Genomic DNA, 23224 nt, shown 5'->3' with positions numbered 1-23224 from the left:
TGGGGTAGCATAGAGATGAAACTATGATTCAGTGAGAAGGAACATATCAAGACATGCTCAAACGTGGCTGTGGATCAGTACAGGTATATGTGTCGATTCTTGCATTCACCTCACACATCCCCTGCATTTGAGGTTGTTGAAGAGATTTAGTTTTAGCTTCTGGTGCTTTCTTTAGCCCCAGTGCTTTATGAAGTAACAATTAAGATCTCAATAATAAACAATTACATAAATAATCATACAGACCATTGCAGAAAGTGTGCCCTTTACTTCTCAAAAGCGTTCAGATGAAACTGTATCATCAAAATAAACAAGCATTCTGAAATATTCTCTTGCTAAAATGGGAACAGAGTCCTCAGCTATTCCCCTAGCTGGCACACAGACTGCATCTTTACAAGGTATGTTTTCTTCTGCCTGGAGAGACGCAAAACTAAACAAGGTTTTATAGGGATTTTATTTTCATCTTCCATGCACAAAAGAAGCTTTAAGCTCTAGTGCTTTTAATTTATGTTACCTCATAAATTAATAACGTAAGTATGATGGAGGGCGGCCCATCAGATTAAATGTGTCATTTTATAAAGCAGTTTGGAAGCAAGAAGTACAAAGTTAAGATGAAGTACTCTTAAATGATCCATTAGGTGCATAAATCATTACATATGTTATTTCTGGACTGGACAACAATTGAAATTAACAATAATTTGCTTTTCCAAGAAGTGAAAGAGTAGTGATGACCTGCTCTCCTGAGGCCTGCTAGAATTTCCTGGGTCATCTCCCAAGGACAAAGTCCTGTGCAAAGAGTGCACAGCATCCCTGGCAGCAAGCATGGGACAAACCGTCCCAATTGATCTACATTTGGGTACAACTCTTGAATTCAATGGAGCTGCACAGGGAGCCTGCGTCAATTTGTATATGAATGCAGGTATTTTGGCTTGTCTTAATTCAACCTCAAAGGTAGGGAAGAGATTTTTTGTTGGGCTCCACTAGCATGGATACAATTTGGACAGTTGCAACATTGCTTCAGTGAAATCAGGAGCTCTCTGTGCTGCAGACACAAGTGGTATGTCTACTGGTGCTTACACAGGATAGTACTTACCATGTAACTACTTACTACTACTTATTGAGGTGACTTAGATGTCATGTTTCTACCTTCTCTAACTATCTGCTCTTCATTTATCTCATTGCAAATTCCTGCCAAAGGGTTTAGATATGTATATCTATATGTATATCTATATGTATAGATATGTATATTATAAAATACACGAATGTGGAAGATAGAAGTAGCAAATGATTGAGGAAGTTTTTTGTTAGCACCCCATCAGAACTATTAACTGTCTAGAAGCCTATCCAGAGCCTCCCTAACAAGTCTGGCTGTGCCTGGAGCACAAGCTTTTCTGAAGGTGGTCATGCCTCACAGACCTATCAAGTCTCCAGATAGTTGCATACACAAATACAGGGACTAACTAGAAGGCGATTCTAAAGCCCAGAATCTGACTTACGTGCAAGTGAGATCTCAGCCAAAATGGAGTGAGGAGGTGAAAAGTACAGCAGTTCTTTGTACAACACCACTGAAATAACTCAAATAACTAGCTACAAAAACACATGGTAGGTGACAGTTCTCCTGAAGCTCTGCCTCATCCAGAGAGCAGAAAGAACCAGAGGTCTACAGAGACTTGCTCAAAACCACAAAACAAACCTGCAGTAAAACTAAGAAACAAAGCCAAATCTCCAAATACCCATCTACCCTGACAGCAATAAAAACCCTGCAAATTCCCTCTAGTCAGTCTACTACTCAGACTCACAAATGCACATTCTTCACAAAGCCTGCTGCAGGCTAATTAGTAATGATGTCCCCCTGTATTCCAAACAGGCTGCAGGGCTTGCACCTGCTCTCCGACTCAGTCATCACTTAATTAAATGGAAGACGTAAAGCTACCAGCTGTATCAACTAACTGCAGCAAGGAGGAGTATAATACCAGGGATATGATGAACCACAGTCACCCTCCACTCCAGAATTCATCAGTATTTAGAACATTGTTTGAGCACAATTGGAAAGAAAAATACAGGCTAACTGAAGAAAATAAAATGTAGCTGTTTGGGACTAACATTCTTTATTGTTTTTAGATTCAGGTGTTGCTTTCTCTACTCTTCATTCTTCTTGCATCTCTGAAGCCTATATGTCTGCTACGGAGTAAATGACAAACACAAGCTGAAAAACAAAATGTGGCATCTTATGAAAACGTCTTTATAACTACTGGGTTCTGTTCTACAAACATCAGTGTTAAGTTCCTCTATCTGCAGCTGCCTCAATAATTTAGAACAGAAGGAAAATACAACTAAAGCTAAGAAGCACAATTTCAATATTAATAATGTTAACCCTAGTAATCTGAGGTATAAAAGAACTAAGTACCTTGAATTCTTACATGTTTGCTGTAGTGAGTTTCTTCCCCATGGCTGCTTCTGCAAGCTAAGAAACATGTACTTCTTACTGTTTATTTTCTAAGCTGCTTCATTAAAAAGCTGTGAGTCCCACTGTGTAACAGAAGGGGAAAATGTTGTTCACATCCTTTCATGTATCAGGGAGGCTCTGACACAGGACGTCCTGATGGCTGATTCATCCCATCTGTCCCAGATGCCTTTTTTAAGCCAAAAGAAGATGAAATGAAGGAGCGCTCACCGAGAGGCGGTCCTTTCAGCAGCAACCTCAGCCCCTCATGGAGGATGGGCACTCAGGGCTTTCTGTGAGTGCTTCAGGCTCTGCGGGTTTGGCATGCTGTGAAGATAAGGTGTGCTGAAGACAAAATGCTGTTCTTGGTTATGACTGTGCTTCCTCCCGGAAATAAACAAAACTGCTCCAGTTTAACTGGGATCAGAGTCTAGGCTTAGATGTTGGGGCATAATGCCAGGAAAATACTGCAATACCTTTTTGCTTGACTATTTGAGGCACTGCACGAATCTTGATTTTGGAAAAAGTTTTTTTAAGCTTACTCAAGAGATTGTTATGAAAGTCAGCTGCAAGGTAGAGGAAAAAGACAGTGATGAAAAAATGATAGCCACAGGAGTTTGAACAGAAAACTCTTGAGAAGTCATTACAGAAAACACGGACCTCCATTAACTGAATTCTAGCTATTTTAAATAAACCCAGACTTCTTAGTTTTGGAGTCAAACTGTATTAAGAATAATAACAACATCTAGCGCATGACGGAATTAATTCAGAACACCCTTCAACAAACCTGAAGAGGCAAGCAAACGCAGGTTCGATCTAATGAATAAAAGGTCTGCTTAGGGGCAGAGCACCATGCAAGAGCCACAGGGAAAAAAACAAAACAACACAAAAGCTCCCATACCTGTACCTCTGCTTCGGAGACTGCTTTTCAGCCGACTTAAAAACATGTCCAAGATAATACAAAGGAAAGAATAAAAAGTTCCAGTTTGTTGCAAACCACGTTAGAGTGAAGGGCGCATCAAATTTCTTAAAGGTCAGTTTTGCTAGCTGGGTTGAACCCGACCAGGATGAGCAGACACCCAAGACCACGGCCACACCCCAGAAAATTTTCTTGAGTTGCGTCACGGAGCATTTCCAGCAACAGCGGCTCACCCTTCCACCTCCTTCTGCCCCGGCTTGCATCTGTGCTTCAGCTGGGGCTGGGGACTCCCGGGAGCGCTCATCCCCTGGGGAGAAGAAAACACAAGGCTTACTAGGGAAGTCCAGGTAACGCTTCAGTTTTCACACCCTGGGCCCTTCTGAAGTCAGCAACTTACCAGCAAAACAAACAAACAGTAACAACAGAAAAAAAAAACACAAAACCAAACCCAAACCAGACCTTGCCACAAAATGCCATTCTTTTTTAGATCATTGCAAGGCCGCTGGTTCAACTGAGGCATAGAATGTAAATAGTAATTATCACCTCTAGATTTAGGAACTGCTGAGTAAATGGAGATTAAAATTGCATGTTGTTCTGATGTACGTAGAAAGATTTAACACATCACTTAAAACTGATGCTGTTGGGGTATGTAAATGAATAAAAAATATGGATTTGAGTGTAGGGAAACAGCAAAGGAGATTACAGCAACACTCGAAATTGTTACTGCCTTGGAAAATATGGAACTGGGCAGCTTATGCAATATAATGACTCTTCAGGAGGAGGAAGGGCACAATGTGTTTCATCTCACAGTTAAGCATGCCCACCACCATGTACGTTCTGTGATTCATACTGAACTTGGATCATCAAGCATTTCAGTGGTCTCCAGTTCTCCTAAGGTTGTAGCCCAGGGGCACAAATCAGACCACAGGCTGCCCTAAGAGCATCCTAAGACTAGGCCACCCTTGTTTTTTTCAGCACTAGTTCTGCACCAAACACAACACAGCATGTTAAATTCAACATATCCCTGTTTAACCGAGCTCAGGATTCTGCCCGAAAGCTCAGTTTCACACACATCTCACTGCTGATCCCAGCACACAGCATAACATAGCAGAGGAGATTCTCAGGACACACCTCAGCACTCACCATCCCAATCACAGACACTGCACAAACCAGGCGACGCTTTTAAAGATGTCACCTGCTGTATTTCTGATCTCAAATCAACCACATGACAGCCATGAAACATAAGCCTCCCCTTGGCTTACGTTTCTCAAAACGTGTCTCTTTTTCATACTGTGGCACTGGGTTTAATAATGTTTCCTCTTCTAAGAAAACCTTGTCCCTTCACTTATCTCCTTAAACATAAGTTGTTAGAACCTTCCTATCTTACCTATCAGCAGGCACAGTATCTAGGTTGTGACTGAATGAGTAACACCAAGCTAGGTGTTTCAATTCTTGCTGAGATCTAAAGGTGCTGGCAGACCTCATCAGCAGACCATTGCCTTTAGGGAGTGTACATTAATCTCATTAAACTGCTGCTGAACCTGACAGTCACCTGCATGCTACACTCAGCAGGGATTTCTCTTAAAGGGTGATTTCAGTTCAGTTGGTCCATCCATTTTAAGAAGAAATAACAGAAATTCATGCTGAAATTCAGTAGTCTACAACTTCAAAAGATCCAAAGGTCACTGGCTGTACTGAAAGGCAGAAAAAGAAATCTAAGTACAGCAAGGATACCGAGAGACTATATTGCCAAACATTTATATATTTTCAAAGTAGACTAAGAGAGATCTGCACACAGAAGTCCTTCCTTATACTGGTGGCCACTGGTGTTGGGAATGGACAATCTTTTAAAAAATCTTACTGCAGGTTAAACTAAATTTGTATTTACCTGATTAAGCTGATTTATTACCAAAGAAAAGATTTATTCTAATGGATAAGCATATTTAATTATTGCTTTATCTACAAGAAATCTATGATTTAAGAAGTATCATTAGTTCACCTGGTATGGTTGTAACACAAAAAAACTGTGGCCTCTGATATCTTGAGATCTAAGAAAAACATACAGCAGCAACAGAATAAACATCTAGATTACTGTTGGTGTTTGAGTGGTTTTAAAGTGATGGGATGTTCCTGATCTCTGCACTTACTTCAGCTTTCTACAGAAGACTGTGTGGGCAGCTTCTCATATAATGGGAGGTAAATCAGCAAGCCAATAAATTATCCAAAGTTAACACAGTGTTGTGTTCAACATACAGCGGGAAGCTTACAAGCTACCTGCTAAACATCAGAAGAAGTGAGAAATGAAATAAGGCTGAATGTGAAGCTCTAGCTCATTCAAAAGCATTTTAATGCACTTTCTTTACACCACTTATAATGAATGCCTCTTTCCCTATTACCTGCACAGATTGGTCAGGGTTCATTGTACAATCATTTCAACTGCACCAAATAGTGAAGGTGCCAGCACCTTCTTTACTGTCCACCACACAAACTCTACAATGATGACTGAATTTTTAATTTCCCCTCAAGCTTTTCTAATGGGCACTGTCACTGTAACACCAAGCTGTGAGACTTCACGCATATTCATGAACACCCATGGGAATGCTTCCCAAGGAGGACAGCTGGGCACCACAAAAATGAAACCAGGAAGGCCACTGATGTCATCTATCAGGACTTCATAAAGGCCTTTGACAATCTCACATAACATTATTCTCTCCAAATTGTAAAGATAAGGATTTGATGAGTGGACTCATCAAGTAGATGACAGATAGTTTGATAGATGACTGCAAGATCGTACTCAGAGAGTGATGGTCAATGGCCCAATGTCTGCATGGAGATTAGTGACAAATGGTGTCCCCCAGGGGTCGGTAGTGGGACTGATGCTCTTTAATATCTTCATCAATGATACTGAGTGCACCCTCAGCATATCTGTGGATGACCAAGCTGTGTGGTGTGGTTGATATGTCCAAGGGACAGGATGCCATCCAGAGAGACCTAGACAGGCTTCAGCAGTGGGCCCAGGTGAACCTCATAATGTTCAATAAATCCAAGTAGAAGGTATTGTACCAGGGTTGTGGCAATCCCCACTATCAGTACAAGCTGGGGGATATAACGATGGAGCACAGCCCTGTTGAAAAGGACTTGGGGGCACTGGTGGAGGCAAGATGGACAAGAGCCAGCCTTGTGCCTTCAGAGCACAGAAAGCCAACCATATCCTGGGCTGCATCAAAAGAAGTGTGGCCAGCAGGGAAAGGGAGGTGATCCTGCCCCTCTACTCTGTGCTGGTGATACTTCACCTCGCGTACTGTGTCCAGATGGGGAGACCTCAGAACAGGAGAGACCAGCTACAGCACGTCTAGAAAAAGGCCACAAAAATGATTCAAGGGATGAAAAATTTCCCCCGTGAGGACTTGCTGAGAGAGGGGCTGTTCAGCCTGGAGAAGAGAAAGCTTCAGGGAGATCTGAGAGTGACCTTTCAGTATCTAAAGCAGATTATAAGAAAGAAGGAAACAGACTTTTTAGCAGGGTCCAATAGGACAAGGGGAAATGGTTTCAAACTATAAGAGGGTAGATTTAGACTGCATATAAGCAGCAGTATTCTACAAAAGGGTGGGGAGGTGCTGGAACAGATTACACAGAGATGTGGTGGATGCCCTGTCCTTGGAGATATTCAAGGCCAGGCTGGAGGAGGCTCAGAGCAACCTGATCTAGCTTTAGGTGTCCCTGTTCATTGCAGAGGAGTTGGACTAGATGATGTTTAATGGTCTCTTCCAACTGAAACAACTCTAGATTTCATAATTCTAAAGCAGGGTGCAATTTACTGCGCTGAGGACTTGCCTGCCGGCTGGCACGCATGACATCCAAAGTTGTAGCTCTCTTGCCCAGTCCCTGTGTTCCTGCAGAAAAAGTTTCCCTCACAAAAGTCACAGGTGCACAGATGGGGTGACCGAACCCTCAACATGGATGAGAAGCTTCTCATCCTATTTGTAAAACTGCACAAGGGCCAGCTGGCACTAGACTCTATGGTAATTTAAAAATGGTAAAATGGTTCAGAATGGATGAGGCAGGACTTTGAAGAATTTTATTTCTGGACATGTTCCTCCAGACTTCCTGTGTTCCTTCCTTTGCCCTTTGCAGCACACTGCTCTGCATGCTACTGTATCCCCAAAAAGAGTAAATCGAGATGCTAAGATGGATCAAAAATGCCTATCATGCTTTTACTAAATTTAGTTTTTCATTCTCCCTTTTGTTCATTCATTTTCCTGTTTCATAAATCTCAACTGGAACCATTCCTCGCTCCTTCCCTTTCAGCCTAGCAACTGAAGGAAATCACCTCCAGTGCTGCTGTCAATGTCATTTCCCACTGGGATACATAACCCCAGAAAACAGGCATTCTCCATTTCCTCCATTAAGGGTGAGACTTCTTTCAGATAAGTCCATAAACCTGTGGTAGGGCCATCTACACCTGAGCTAGTGAACCCCTGCTTCTGGCTAAGTTTAGGGAGAAATCAGGCACTGGAATGCACAGCTTATCCTACACATGCCTTTGATGAAGTGGCCTTTATCACTGCCTACAATTGCTTGCTTGCATTATGTTAAGAGAAAAGCCATCCAGTGGTGGTATCATCTTTAAGCAGCCTGTCCAGTTCACTTCAAGAATCTTACACCTCTCTTAATGACTTAAGGCTCCTGTGCACAGCTTGCCAGTTAAACATTTACCATAGGGCCATAATGTACCACGCTGCCTTTGTTAAACATGTGATACTGACAGAAACCATGGGTGGCATTCAACTTACCAGTCTGAGACATCTGCTGTGCAGATTCATGTATCTGAGACAGTCATTTACACATTCTGCATAGTTAGTAGACACAAAAAAAGACATTTCCATAGCACGATTTATCTCATCTTAAAGGAAATGATAAAACAAGCCAGATGAATCACCTTCTCCAAGTGCTTGTTTCTCTCCACTAGCCCTAAACAGGCTGAGGTGGTAAGCTCAGAATTGACTAGTGTAGGTGACTGAGTGAAGTTCCACCTCCCTACCACGGCTGTCAGGCATCAAGAGTAAAGCCACACAGATATCGTGGCAGGCTCTGAGCTGGGCAGATATATATATGTATACAGTTGTCAGCAGTGAACTGCTTTAGCTGTTCCAACTCATCAGCAAATGACTGAAAGAAGTACTACAAAAGCACAGTGTGCCTTTGCCAGCCCTTCAGAGACACTAAGAACAGACTAAGGTCCTGTCTATTAGGGACTGAAACATGCACCTAATGATTATGTACAGCTCCACCAGCTTCCCCAGGCTATGAATGTGCTTGAATGTAAGCATAATGTAGGCATATTATTAAATAGCTCTTTTAGTCAGGCTTCTGCAAAATCTTCGAAAGAAGGAAGAATCCTCACAGGTCTCTGACAAATACCATTAAGCCATCCTCAAGGCATTTGTTTTTTGCTAGTCTCTTAAATGTTTTGTAGCTGTTTGGGCATTGCATAAAACAAGACTGTAAAGCTTGCAAAAGTATTGCATGCTCATAATAAATAAGGGAGAAGGAGCTGAGACACAACCCTGTAACACAGCGACTGATCCTCAGAGTGGTTAGGAGCTCTAGAAGCATGTAATGTGCAGGGGGATCAGAGCTGGATGCTACAAAGGTACATCTGCACAACCTTGGCTGCTATGTGGCCTTGTCTTCATCCAGTAACAAGGAGAGATCAGTGGGAAATAGCTCAAAAATTACCATTTACCAACATACCTAAAAAATCATACAATGACTTCTGGTGGTTATGTTCTGGACAGAGATTACTATTTGTCTCAGTGGCAGACTCTCAAACTCCTTCAAGTATTTTTATCCCATTTCCACCTACCACAGTAGCTATGCATTATTCAGCTGTCCGGGATTTTTGAACTAAGCTGCTAAAAACAGCTGAGGCATCATCCTATAAAGAGAAGAATAAGTGCCAAATCCACAAAATAATGTCTCTAATTGCCACTATCTGTCTAAATCTGAAATGTTGAGAGTGTTGCCAAAGCATTTTCTACACAGTTGGTGAGGTTAAAGAGTGAGGTCTCAGGACATGGATGTCCAACCTTTTGGCTTGCCTGGGCTGCACTGAATGAAGAGGAAATTTTGTTGGGCTGCATATGTGTAGGTCACTCTGAAGTGACCTCCTTATTTACTTTCACGGAAACTACAACATTGCAGTGAACACAGTAACTCTGTTTGATAGAGCAAACTCTTAGCTGCAAAACACTATTTTTCAACACAATCACCACCACTAGCTATGTTTTTTCATTGGCGATGAACGAGAGCCTGCATGCCATGCTTCTAACAATGTGCACCAGTAGAAGTAGACCCACAGCTTTTGTCACCGCTGCTGAAACACACCACCCACTACTCAACTGTGCTCACATCCACTGTTCGGTCTCTATCAACACTCAGCAAGCATCAGTGAATGTCAAGGCATGCAACATTTTCTGCATGAAGGAATTCAATTCCACACCTTTGCTTCGTACCCACTTTCATGTCAGACACGTTCTGTCACACTGCCCTTCCACTGCCATCTGTCACACAGCAACAACATGCAATGGAATGTTGGCAGGAAGGTTCAACAACTACTGCCATACCACCAACGTCTGCCTCTGACACCATGGGCCAACATGATAAAACAAGAGGCGTTATTTTTGTAGCATCTCTTGGAAAATATGTAGCTAATGTGTATAAGTAACAGAACTTATTTTATGTCAGGGATCTCTCAAGGTGTGCATCAGAGATTTTTGATGAAATTTTACTATTCCTGTGCTTCATCCTTCAAAATAAAATAGTTGCTTGCAATTGTATGCACTGCAAGAGACCAACAGAATGTGACTGTGAAGTGAGGGACATTTCTCTCTGCTAAGAGAGACCTTACAAAAGTCTGATAAAGAGACATGATCAAATTTTTTCTTTGAATTGAATATATGACTGCAACTCAATGCATTCAATTTGAAAATTTGCAGGTAATTTATTTATGCCAGTGAAAGGTCTAGAGGTCAAGATGTACGAGGAGTGGCTAAGGTCCCATGGTGTGCTCATCACAGAGCAGAGGAGCTGAGAGGAGGCCTGACGGTGGCTGCAGCTCTCAGGGAGTGGAGGGGCAGCGCTGAGCTCTGCTCTGTGTGACAGCGGCAGGGCCCGAATGTTAGGGCAGGGGCTGTGGGGTTGGGGACAGGTGGACAGGAGGAGGGCATGGAACGGGCTGCACGGGGCTGTGGGCACGGCCCCGAGTGCTGGAGTTTGGACAGTGCTTTCAGAAGTACGGTTTGAATTTTGGGTGGTGCTGTGTGGAGCTGGGAGTTGGGTTCAGCGATCTTCATGGGTTTCTCCCAGCTCAGGATATTCTATGGTTATGTTTGAAGTAATCACTGGAACAAGCCTAAAATACCACTTTCTCCTTCTCTGGGCAAATGACCTCCCCGGTTAATGCTTTCCCAAGAAACAAGGGCGTATTCTAGTTCAAGCAGACCAGCTTTGCTGATACCTGGCTCCCCTGGCCTTGGCAGGGGTGCACAGCAGGGCACTTTTTGGAGCAGATGGGCTCCATCTTCCTCCTAGCTGGGGAGCTGCCACAGCTGCGAAGGTGCTTAATGCACTGAGCCATGGAAGAGGAGCACACACTTCCCTGCCACTTTCATTGAAAGACAAAGTTCAGCCATTTAGCTGCCAACTCAACTGTGAAACAGAGCAGTAAGTATTAGAATGAGCAATAGTGGGGAACAAACATCCTAGCATAACATAGAGCCATTGCTCAGCCACGCTCATTAGGTGTCTGCTCAGTGGTACCCACCGGACAGACTAGATCACTCAACCTAGAGCCTTCCTGGTGTCTGTGGGTGGGAGTTGATGGCCATACTGATGAAGGAGATGGAGTTTATCTTTCCAGGTTTTTAAAAGGCTTCTGACAAAAATTCCAAACAACAAATCCAAAAAAATCCTGTAAATCCCATACAACTCCAAAGGGTTGTACAGAAAATAAGCAGCAGCCAGGGAAAGTGCTGGAATGGATGAAAGGCTCAGTTCAAGGTAGGAAACCAGGAAGGAGTGAAAAAAGCAATAGAGGGAAGTGACTGAAGCTCTGCAGATGTCAGCTGTGGGACCTGCACTCTTCAACGTAATTATAGGTAGCAAGGGGGCAAGTGATGAGCTAACAGTTTCCTAATGAAATGAAATTATCCAGGACTGTAGGATAATTGATGAAATGACTGAATAATAAAATGGGGGATGCAGAAGCAAGCGTACAAATATAGAGGTGCAGGTGGGAGTACAAGAACCATGTGCTACATACACAGCAGATGGGCTCTGGCCCATCTACCACAAGGAATCCTGAGTTCTTCCCAGCCTGTTCCACAGAAAAGGCACCTTACTTCAGGAAGTAAGTTCAGGAGCGGACAAAAACAGCAAGTTAACTGCTAACAATTATTAGGAACAAAGCAGAAAACAGGGCAAAAAGTTGTGTCATACATCCAGGGAAATTTCAGCTGTCAGTGCACCCACAGAGCTAGAGACGCATCTCAGGCTAGAAATACACCTTCCTAATCAATTCCACCAAGTTGGAAACAGCACCAGATGGACCACTGGTCAGGCCCCATATGGTGGCTGTTTGTGTGCTTGTTGAGGAAATTGCTCTTGGCTTCCTAAGGGGAAGCTGTGAGTTCCTGTGGGTGGCTGGCAGATAAGGCTATAAGGCTTAGTGCTTAGGTTTCTCTATGCACTTTATCCCAACCTCCTTATTGTGGTAGATCCTGAAGGTCTAAGAGATTGGGTTGGTTTTTTTTTTAAATGAATACCAATTAATGCAGTATAATGGAAAAAAGACAAAGCCTCAGAAATCTTTGTAAATGCAGTCTTTAAATGAGAATATTTGGTCAAAATGGCATTGCACTTGTGGATTTTTAGATAATATTTAAGAAACTGTATGTAGAAGTTTAATGTAGTATCTAAATACTTTTACAATAATAGATAAAAATAATATTACTTAGTTTGATCATAGAATAGTATGACTATAGTTTGAATAGATCAATACAGCAGGAGATTAAAAAAAAAATCACAGTAGAGGTTATTTTAAAGAGAAAAAACAGGGTACTAAACTATTAGGTCAAAAGGTTTGAATTTGCTTGAGGTCACAGCATGAATTCCAAGATGGATGTAAGTACCTGTAAATGGTGAACTTTACAAGAGCATCAGTTCAAAGCAAGACAATTACAAACTGAGTTCAGACTCTCTTTTGCTATTGGAATTTATTATATAAATTAATTGATCAAACAAAAAGACGTTAGGATAATGTATGTGGAATATTTAAATTTATCTAATCATCTCACCTTAATTTCAACAGGGCAAGAAACTGGTCTGTTGCTTGCAGGCAGTCAAGCCTCTTGACTGTGGAATTACATTTCCCATATTTCTGGATCACCCATGTAACTTACCTTGTGCCAAATAGGCACAAGTTTATTCTAAAAGGTCCTACTAGATCTTTAAATACTACTCACATTTATAGCATTTTCTATCACTAATTGTAAGCATATATTAATTCTTGGTTCATTCTGTGTCAAATATTATACCTGAGCTTACCAAGAGTTGTAATCAAATAGCATATCTGCACGTGTTGAAAATACACTGAATTTTCCTGCTTAGTATATATGTTCTTTTCTTCCTCTGTCAAATACTCAGGCAAGACACTGTAAAATCTATATTCTAATTCCTACTAGTGACACAGAGAGAGCTGATAAATTATCAACTTTATACTGCAGCAATTTGGACTGTAATCCATTTAATTTATCCTCAGAGGCAACTGCTTAGAAATTCTATTAAAATTGTGGCATTCAAATGAGCCTCATTAAAACATGATATTCCATTTTGAATATCAGGGAGGGGAGTTCCCTTAAATATCATCCTTTTTATTATTAAGCAGAATGCATTACTGGGGTCCAGAGTGAAAATGGACAATAGTGGGTGCTTATTATAGTACACGGTAGTACTGGAATGTAGCACCTGTGAATGGACATAAAGAATAATCCTGATTATGACATACATATTCATGACACCATTGAAAAATATATTTTATCATTATTCTGCATTTCCTTCCTGAATCAAAGCCAAAGTTGTGAGTTTTGCTATTTATTTTGAAACCAACATCTTTGTGGAAGCAGAACTTCCATTAGAACAAAAGTAAGTCATGACCAAAATGGGATTCTGTGCAAACATGAACTGGAGGGTATGCAAATTTCATCCTAACCAAAGGTTTAAGTGATGGTTTAAGTGCCTGTTCTGGTGAGAAAGCAAGACTGTACTCTCCACAGGAAATTGCTCTATTAACAAGTCAGCAGTTTGAGTGCCACATCTTTCCTGAACAATGGTTTTGTTCCAAGGAAATCCAACTACTTAAATTGATATGAATGCTACATATATACAGTTATTATATTAAAAGGTAAGTGAATTCATACTGACTGGCATGAATTCAGGTTATGATGGCTGCAGTTCATAAAAAAATTGGATAGTGTTATGTCTCCCTTACATAGCTTTCCAAAATTCTGAGCTGCATGGTGTTCAGGTACACAGTTTTATAGACAAGACTTTGTCATAGTCCAATGGTCCCTTACATACTGAATTCCAAGTTCAGTTAATTGCTCTCTTAGAAAATAAAGGGTTAATCTGCTCTTGAATGTAAAACATGATGCTTCTTTAGTCCCAACTTAAGAACTTGGAGCATCTCTTCTTCGTCAACTAATAATTGGATATGAGAGTAGACTTGACACGGATCTGAGTGTGCTCACAACGGTTAAGGAAACATACATATATCCATGGAATTCTGCACATGATTTGCTGCTCACTGATCTACCAGAAGAAATAAGAGGATGCCTCCTCACTTCTCACCAGCAAGCTCAGCCAAGATGGGTCTTCTTTGATAATAAAGCAAGACTTGGCTAGACTCATGTTGGCACGAAGAAATTTAGTGCAACTCTGAGTAAAAACAATACTACATGCAAGTATCCCAGTTTCCATTTTCTTCCTGATAGATACCTCTTCCTCTTTTCAATAAGAGAAGCTTTTGCAACCTTCTGTTGTTTTAACCAGCTACAGAAGACATACTTTTTAGACATAAATGCAATGCTACCCTTGCTGAAAGATGAACCAGGGAATCTGAGGTGACTGTAGAGGAGCCATATCCTGATATATTTCCTCACTTCAGTACTCTCCATGACTGAATTACAAGGCTTGAAGGACTCACAGGTTTTTCATCTGAGGAGTTTGTTATTTGGCCAGAAAAAGTGATACTGAGCAAAAAACTATTACTGTTACTTGAAGAAGAGTCAACATACAACTTTTGTATAATCAAACAGTGCTAGATTCCATGAAGAAATTTATGCCTCAGGAAGGATTCTCAAAATTTCAAGACGAGGTTCTTCTGCATTATGACAAATTAGAGCAGATTTAAGTTCCTGGAACAAGGCTGTTAACAACAGAGGTGGTGCCTGGCTTCTCCAGTACACATTGCCAACAAAATTGCTGGGCATCTCTGCCTGAAAGCAAGCTACTTCTGCACTGCTAAGAACACCTTGTTTCCTTTTGCCTTTGATCTAATGCTGCAATGACTGCCAGCAAAACTCAGGGTTGATTACAAAGTAAATCTACTCTCTTATTGGCCAAATTTCTCCCTCTGCAGGACGCTGTCCAGGTCTGCAGTGGCATTTCACAGTTTATAATTAACAAAGATTAACTGGGCTTTAGATTAAAGGTTGATGGAACTCCAGCCAAGTTGAGAGAATCACTTTAGTAGGTAAGTGAATGTGCTATGCTCAGTATAATGGGCTAAGACAGCTACAATATAAATGATACTACATTTATGCCCTGCAACTGGGAAATGGCTGGGAAATATCTGTCAAGTGATCATAGAAGTTTATGTTGAACTTCTAGTCTTTTCTGAACTCCAGCTCTCATATTGAAGTACTTCTGTGCTACATACCCTTCTGTCTGCAGTTATCTCCCATTATGAAAAGAGGGGCAATATTTTCTTCTACAAGAATTGTCAAAATAGGACACAAAACATGATGCACGCTGGTAACAATTACATAGTTATTTTTAACTAGTTCTTTTTCCACCTTCTTATGGAAGAAATCTATAATTAAACAGATGGATTAGTAATCTGCTTATTTTTTGTGATCAAATGCCTAGATGGTTTCAAGATGGCTAGAAAATGCACCTTGCTCCATTTAGAAATGTGAAATGCAATGGTCTGTGAAAATCTGAGATTATCCAATGGTTGCTATTCTTATGTTCTGTCCCTGTAAATGAAAATATTGTTAGTCCATACTGTATACATATTGGTTCATTTCAGCCACAAAAGTAAGGCAGCTTGGATAAATCTTTAATAATGTACTTTCTGCTTCATGATGTATTAAGGCTCCTGCTCTAGCATTCGTTCAGTAACATCAGCATTTTACATTCTTTTTTATTTTTGTATCATTTGGGGAGGAGACATACAATGCAGAAGTAATGAGTCACCTCCAAACCTATAGCTCATGATTTTGCACAGGCAAGATGGTATAGAAAACGACGAGTGGGACATGATCAAAGATGAGCTGGCAGGAATCCCCAGTGAGTAAGCCTAGCACAGCTCAGAGAAGCTCATTTTGAGACTGTTTAAAGACTAAGAAAGCACTGCGCCATGTGGGAAGGGTGCCAGGTGTTATGAAACAAGAAACTCCTCACTCTTTTGGAACAAGATCTTGGATATCTGCTCAGATACACTGTTGTATTAACTGAACGTATTGTGGTATATAGGAAAAATGGGCAAAAGTTCACATGGGATGAAACTAGAGTGCAATTACTGCCTATACACACTTACCACATAGTACATGGATGTGAAAGAGAGTGCCCCTTTTCCATCAGAGGAGTAAGTTACATTGACTTTACTTTGGGCTTTACTCAGAGCACATGCTGACAGGTACAATGGGGAAGCAGATATGCTAGAAATTACAACCCCATTAATTTCCATACCTATATGCAAAGCCTCCCTCCGTTGTCACCATTAATTTCACCCCATACACTTTATCTCAACTCCAGCCAGGAGGGAGTGAAAGCTGCTCCTACAACTGTGGAGCAAGCACATGGTGGCTTTGATGGTCTCTGCCCTTACCACAGATGTTCACATCAAAGAATCACCTATTTTTTGTCTTCAGTGCAGGAAGATAGGCTGAACAAAAGCAGACATCATACAAATTAATTACTCCATGGAGGAGCCAGCATGCATTCCTTTCAAAGGCCAGGTTGGTGGGGAAGCATGGGCAAACTTGCAGCCATGGCTGGACCACTGAATCATCAGCTTGTTTTTCCTTTCCCACTTCTATCTTCTAGAACTACATGAGCACTTTATGCTTCTACAAAGTTTATTTGTCATATAAAAAAAAAAAAAAGAGATCACTGGGCACAATTCTTGCTCAACAAATGCTTACTTCCAGGTGAAATTTTAATGGGGTCCATCTTAGTGCTTAAAGTAGGAACAAGCGCTGTCTGATTGCCAAAACCTGTAGATGACACCAACGGAACGCTGCTAATAGCAGCACAGTATTTATGCAGAGATACATTTATGCAGCATTTTAGTTTCCTTTCTCAAAAAAAGGAAGTTTAATTAGGAACACGCAGAAAATCATTAACTTCAGTAAAAGAAGTCCTCTGGCACTTTGAGCACGTAGGAGTGCCCTCCTGAAACCACAGCACAAATCTGGGGCTGGGGTCAGTCTTTTCCTGCCTTTTCTGCAACAAGATGCACTGCTCATTTTTACATAAGTTGCCTCATTCTGCAGTTGCTTGGCTGCCCCATCTGCAAAATGAGGATAATTAGAATCACGTAGCTGAAGAAAGCATGCTGCCACTCTTGGAGGTTTTTGCTGTGGTTGAGATCTTCAGCTTGCACTTGCTAAAGAAACTGAAAAGATTTATTACCAAAGTGATTACAGTGTTGATACATTTGTGATGAATTCCCTGCAGGCAGGAAATATATTAGAGGCCAAATTTATTTCCCATTTGTACTTGTAACAAATTTCCTGTAACTCCACTGATGCAAACAAAGTTACTCCAAATGAGCGTGTGGCAGAATCTGTCTCCATAGCAACTAAGTTTAGACACACGTGTGTAATAACAGAGAGGTATCATTTGCATTACAAGCATCTTCAAGTATTGCCAGTTCCTTTTCCTGACACTGCAGAGGAAATGTGCTACTTGGGGAGGCTGCCATACCTTTCTGTTGGAGCCAGAGAATAAGGAGCTGTTCATAGGGACTAAGTAAGAGGAGGATGGCTTTTCTCAAGTGAGGAGATTGATTGTCCTGGACATTTTCATGATGGCATCACCTCTCTGGGGAACCCCAAGATGCAGAGCAGGGATGGAAATTTTTGCCTTCCCATGGAAGGGAAGACAATCCTCCAGGTACATGGGACTTTTATGTACAAAGACTATGAAAGCAGCCAGTTGGATAGTGATACAAATGATCAGCAGCAAGACAGACAAGCATAAAACAGGCACTGAGCCTACACTTCTCAAAATATAAAGTGTGTGCAATGGTGCCAGGCACAGAAAACACACAGTATGGTTACTGCCTGCCTGAGTGATGCGTGAAGATACAGTTGTCTTTAAAAGTGCTAGTACAGCAGGCTCAGTGCATACTGATGATTCAATCTCTGAAATAATTTGAAATGGCAGTCACGTTCCTGAAGGCGCACAAAGTCCTTATCTTCCTTTTCAAGTAAAGAAGCTACTGCACCACGAGGAGAATATAGGGGGAATGCCTGAAGGCCTTATAGCAATGCATATCAATGAAAGGCTCCTCTTTGCTAACTGTCCTCCAGATAAACATATTCCCCGTGGTTCTGCCAAGGGTCTTTGGTGGTAGTTGATAGGGAAGAAAATAAGCTAACTACGAGGCAGAAGTTGTCTTGCAGCATCTGCTACACCTTTGCAAAGGATGTCAGCTACAAAAGAAATCTGGCAACTCAAATCTTTGTCTGACGTACAGACTAAGCAAAGAAAGCTGTCCATCGTACGCCCACTGTCTCACTCTAGTCTATGACTACATCCTGGCTTTTTTATATGGCTCTAAGCACCAGGTGGCAAAATTAGTCAGTATTAATCTGAAATGAAATGTTGTCAATCGATTTAGAAAGAGAACCTCTCAAAGAGTTCCAGTCAGTTTCATTAAAAGGAAATAAACAGCAAAGGAAACCCTTACCTGCTTCTATACAACCTCTGGTCTCTATGATAAACCATCAAAACAATTTAGATTTTGCCTTGAGCAATTACAGAAAGAAGAATCTAAACTAAGGAAGGAAAAGCCCAACTAGGTCAACAAAGTCCCTGGTGGGTGGTGATATGGTATCAGAGAGCTGGTGCGCACAGCAGGCATGGACATGCTTGAAAAGATTCAATTCTGCAGCACTGGGAAAGGTTGCTCTGCTTCTGTGTCTATGGAAGGTATGTAGTAAACTGTATTTGAACTGGTGGAAAACAATATGACCCACATTTCAAAGCTAGAATCTAGCGGGTTATTATTATTTATGATTCATAAAGCTTGTGCAGTGCACCAAAAGAAAGGAAGCCATGCTTTCAGCTCAGAGGACCCTCCAATACAAATCTTGGGAGCAAAACTGCTGGGCACCAGAGCTAACTGCAAGGGCTTTTAAAAATTATAATTACAGCGTGATGAAAATCAAGACTTCTCCTTTCAGTCAGAAAATTTAGATCCACTCCCCTACCTTCATACCAGGAGGCTTTTACACTGGGAAAAGGCAACAGCTGCATTCTCCATGAACCAAAATCACAGCCCTCAAGTTCTCCTGATTTTTCACTTTTCTTGCAGATTTTAGTTCCTTCCCCCCATCACCTTGGGCTTTTTTGCATTTTCTTACTTTCTTCTCCACAGACAAATTGCTACAAATTTTCTTTTTCTTTTCCCTTTAGTTTTTCAAAATCACTTTTTTTTTTTTTTTTCCTTCTTCATGATCTTTCCATGGAATCTCATATTCACATTTTACCCCATACTGTTCTTTCATTTTTTGTTTGGATTTCTTCTTCTCCTTCTATGCCACCTCTTGCTTGTCCTCATCTGCTTCTCCTCTTTCCATTCCTTTCAGCCAACCATTTTCCTTTTCTCTCACTGATCTCATTCTCCCAGCCAGCTCTCACATCTCCCCATGGATCCCCCAAACCTGTTTGCTCTCCCTTCAGGAACAAAGTCCTGCATCCACCCCTCAGGTGAACTCCTTATCTACACCTCCCAGTTCCTCCACTTTCCCTGGTCTATCTTACCCCTCTGCCATCGCTCACATCTCTTGCCTTGTTCTGGACGTAGCCTACAGCTTTCTACATCAAACCACAGTTTCTCAAGCCAGGCCTCCCGCTCGTTATGCCCAGAGCTTCGGGGCACTCCGGGCAGCCTTCCCGAGATCTCCCGGCCCCTTTAAAGGTCCCGGAAGCCACCGGAGGTCCCACGGTTCCCGAGAGGCTGACAAGCCCACCCTGCTGCTGGGATCGCAATGGCCATCCTGGCCATAGAGCCCCAGCTGCCCCCCAGTGCGTGCCTGCGGGGCCACCAGGGGCGAACGCAGATGCCTGGAAGAGGTTCTCGAAGGGGGTACAGCCCGAGGCTGCATCCCCGTCCCTCCCGTGGAGTCAGCGCTCTCCAGAACCACTGCTCCCTCCTTCTTTCCCTCCCGTCGGTTCCCACCGGCAGGTGCTGCTCTGAGGCTCGGGACCCGCTCCCGGCGCCCTGGGCTCCGACGGCACGCGGGGGAGGAAAGAGCCGGGGCCGCGTTCGAGCAGATCGGGCATCGCCCGTCAGCCCGTCCGTCCCCCCCGCGGCGCGAACCCCGCGCCCCGACCCCGTCCGGCGGCGTTACCTTCCACTTTGGTGAGGGTGAGCACGGGGCTGTTGCAGGCGCTGAGGGGGGCCACCCTGGCCGAGTGTTTCTTCATGGCGAGCCCGTCGCCGGCGGCAGCTCCCCGCCGCCCCGCGCCTACATCCTGGCGCCGCCGGAGCCCTCCTGGGCGGCGCTCCCGGCACGGCCCCGCGGCTGCCCGCCGGCTCCCGGCCCGCCGCCCTCTGCCGCAGCACCGGGCGGCGGCGGCGGCAGCGGGGGCTGGGGCTCGCCCGCCCGCCCGCCGCCGCTCGGGGCTGCTGCAAACCACACGTCACGGCGCGGCGCGCTCCCCCCGGCGCTCCCGGGGCCGCCCCCGGGTCGAGGGGGGGCGCGGGCGCAGCGGCGAGGGGCGCGGCGGAGCCCCCGGCGGGGCGCGGCGGAGTCCGGGCGCACTGCGGCTGTGGACAGCGGTCCCGCAGCGGCCCGGCCCCGCGCCGCCCGGGGAGTGCGGCGGGAGCGAGCCTCCGGCTTCGGGGCTCCGCTCAGCCTACCTCCGGAGAAACCTCCAAACCGCTTTTATTTGCCCGTATTTCATCCCTCTCGCATCTTCCTTCAAAACCAAGTCCGGTCCCTATCCTGTGCCGATTTCCACCATCCTTTTCACTGCTGTTTCTGTTGGAGGAGCGAGCTCGAAATTAATCACAGCATCAAGATGAGATAGCACCGCTGATTTATCAATAATATTCCCATACTTATAGCAGCACACTCTGCAGCCCTCTTAGCACAGCGTAATAACTTCCTCTGGAGGCATTAAAAATGCTTCAGTACCTACACACAAATTAAATAAAATAGGAGATTTCACAACTGGATGGTGCTCAGGTGTAGCAGGCTGTTATGTGATGTTGTTTGTTTCTTCACCAGAAATTATTTTAAGACCCTCTCGGTCATGTTATACTACCAATTTGTGGTAGATTTCCCCTTCTGAAAGCGTAGCTAGCATTAATTAGCAGGACTTAATGTAAGTGGATCCAGGAGAGTACACAATCTAGTGAACGAATATGAAACATAAAACAATCATTCAGCTCTAAGCCAACCGTCAGATTTTGCAAGATGCCGAGCGCTGTTGACTCCTAGGGAGTTCTGCTATGGATATGAAAACACTCAGCATATCTGCCAGTTTCCAATATGAGATGTATCAGCAGACCAAGATGCAAATACTCAACAGTTCTCAAGACTTGGTCAAATTAAAATGTGCGTGCTTTGCAAACAAGACCGGGCAGCCATCAATACTCCCCAAACATTCCAAAGTATTTGTTAATTATACAAATATTTGCTCCAGAAAAGCAGCCCTGGCAGGCTGGTTAGCAAACGGTGGGAAAACACCACCGTCCTCCTGCAGGCTTAGCTCTATTTAAGATCTATAGCTTTCTTCGGGGATCACAACCAGGTTGTTGGTCTGCAAAAGTCTCATTTGTTGAACTGCAGGCAGACAGGGCCAAGGGGTTGCGTTATACTTCCTGTGCTTCCTTGAACATCAGCCTTTGGCATGAACTTTACCAGAACATCAATAGGTTCCTTCCACAGGATTCTTTTGGAAAGGTTAAAGACCACAAAAGCCCAGCTCAGTCAAATGAAAGGCTGGATTTCAGAGTTGTTTCCAGGCTGTCTTAGTAGGATTATCTGATCGGTGGAGTTTCCTATGATGTTACAGATCCTAGCCATACTGGAAACTGTGGCTTCATCTTGTTTCACCGGGTTGTTTGTTTTATCTAAGAGCCTGATTGGTTTCTGATCTTTGAAAGAAGTTACATAAAGAGAGGCAAATCTCACCTTGCATGGTTCTGGGCATAAAATATATCACAGCCACAGAGTTGAGGCAACTCCCTAAGGCTCAGCTAACCAAATGAAACCAGAGAGCAGCAGAGCTCAGGTAAACCGGGCTCACTTCTGCCCCAAGCTTAGCTACCAGCTCACCTGAACCTGGGCAAAGCAGGCAGGAAACCATCGTATCAGTATTTCACAGCCAAATTTCAGGTAAGTGGCTGTGCAAGGCACAGGAAAATCAGACTTCTCCACTGCCTGTAACATACCATCACTGGGACATTTAAAAAGTTAATTTATTTGAAAGTCTTCTTTGTTGCTGGGCACTTACACTCTTTCTCTTCTGCAAGGTTTATGCTTTCATTTTTCATTGGTAAGACACGATAAGTATATAATTTCACTTGGAGGATGGCACTGTTCACATAATAATTCACCTGTTTTTTGTCATGATTTTTATTCTTTTTGTTTTGATAGCACATTACTCTAACTCAGTTGTACGCATTTACTATTTGTAGTGCTGTTAACAAGTTTGAAGTTTGCAATGCTCTACTTATGGCTAAAATCCAAATGTTATAGACTTTATGACAACAACTGTCTCCTGTGGCAGCCTGGAGCTCCACTGGCTTAGGTCATGCTGGTGTCTACCATACACTGTTGGTAGACACTGTGGGCCAGTCAAGAAGTATCTTAGCCTCTCATACTGCTGTTACTGTCCTCATTCTCCTCCTCTCCCAACAACCTGCATAACTACAGCACTCAGGATTCTTCTCCTCAATGTTTAACTTCATCTTCCCAGAGAAGCTTTCAAAGGCACCATGAACAAGAAGCATTCAGCTAGCACTGGATTTAGATTGGGAATAGGGCATTTAACTGCTTTGCTGGCTTTCGGACTTCATTTGCCCAATGTGTGTCAGGTGTAGCTTGTTAGGGCTCATGTAGGTTGATAGGGCTGTGCTTGACCCTGATCTCACAGCATTTTACTTCCATCTGACTCTGATTACTCGTCGCCCTTGCAGGTGTAAATGAAACCAGAGATCCCAGCTAGGCCCCTGCTTTTCTCTGTGTGTAAAAACATCAGCCACATACCACAGCTTATTTAATAAAGAATAGTGTGCCTAAGGACCGTATTCCAAGGGCCCTAGAAGTGAGAGCTGTGCT

At 43.1% G+C, this 23224-nt stretch overlaps 1 protein-coding gene across 2 annotated transcripts in view; it reads right to left on the bottom strand.

Annotated features, from left to right (window-relative positions):
- SLC35F3 (solute carrier family 35 member F3) overlaps positions 1-23224 on the bottom strand; it is a 145723-nt gene that overhangs the window by 28869 nt on the left and 93630 nt on the right. Inside the window, exons 1-2 of one of the 2 annotated variants that reach the window (XM_052671838.1) lie at positions 20285-20429; positions 3342-3666 (exon numbers count right to left, since the gene is read on the bottom strand). In XM_052671838.1, coding sequence (XP_052527798.1) covers positions 3342-3666; positions 20285-20360 — 401 coding nt within the window. In that variant the 5' untranslated portion in view covers positions 20361-20429. Of the gene's footprint in view, positions 1-3341; positions 3667-20284; positions 20430-23224 lie in introns of those variants that run through there. The other variant, XM_052671831.1, reaches the window with a different exon arrangement.

Source organism: Tympanuchus pallidicinctus, unplaced genomic scaffold (genome assembly GCF_026119805.1).
Source record: "Tympanuchus pallidicinctus isolate F22 unplaced genomic scaffold, pur_lepc_1.0 scaffold1, whole genome shotgun sequence".
Classification (NCBI taxonomy): domain Eukaryota; kingdom Metazoa; phylum Chordata; class Aves; order Galliformes; family Phasianidae; genus Tympanuchus; species Tympanuchus pallidicinctus.
The sequence above is the reverse complement of the archived record's forward strand: the minus strand, read 5'-3'. Positions and strand labels throughout refer to the sequence as shown.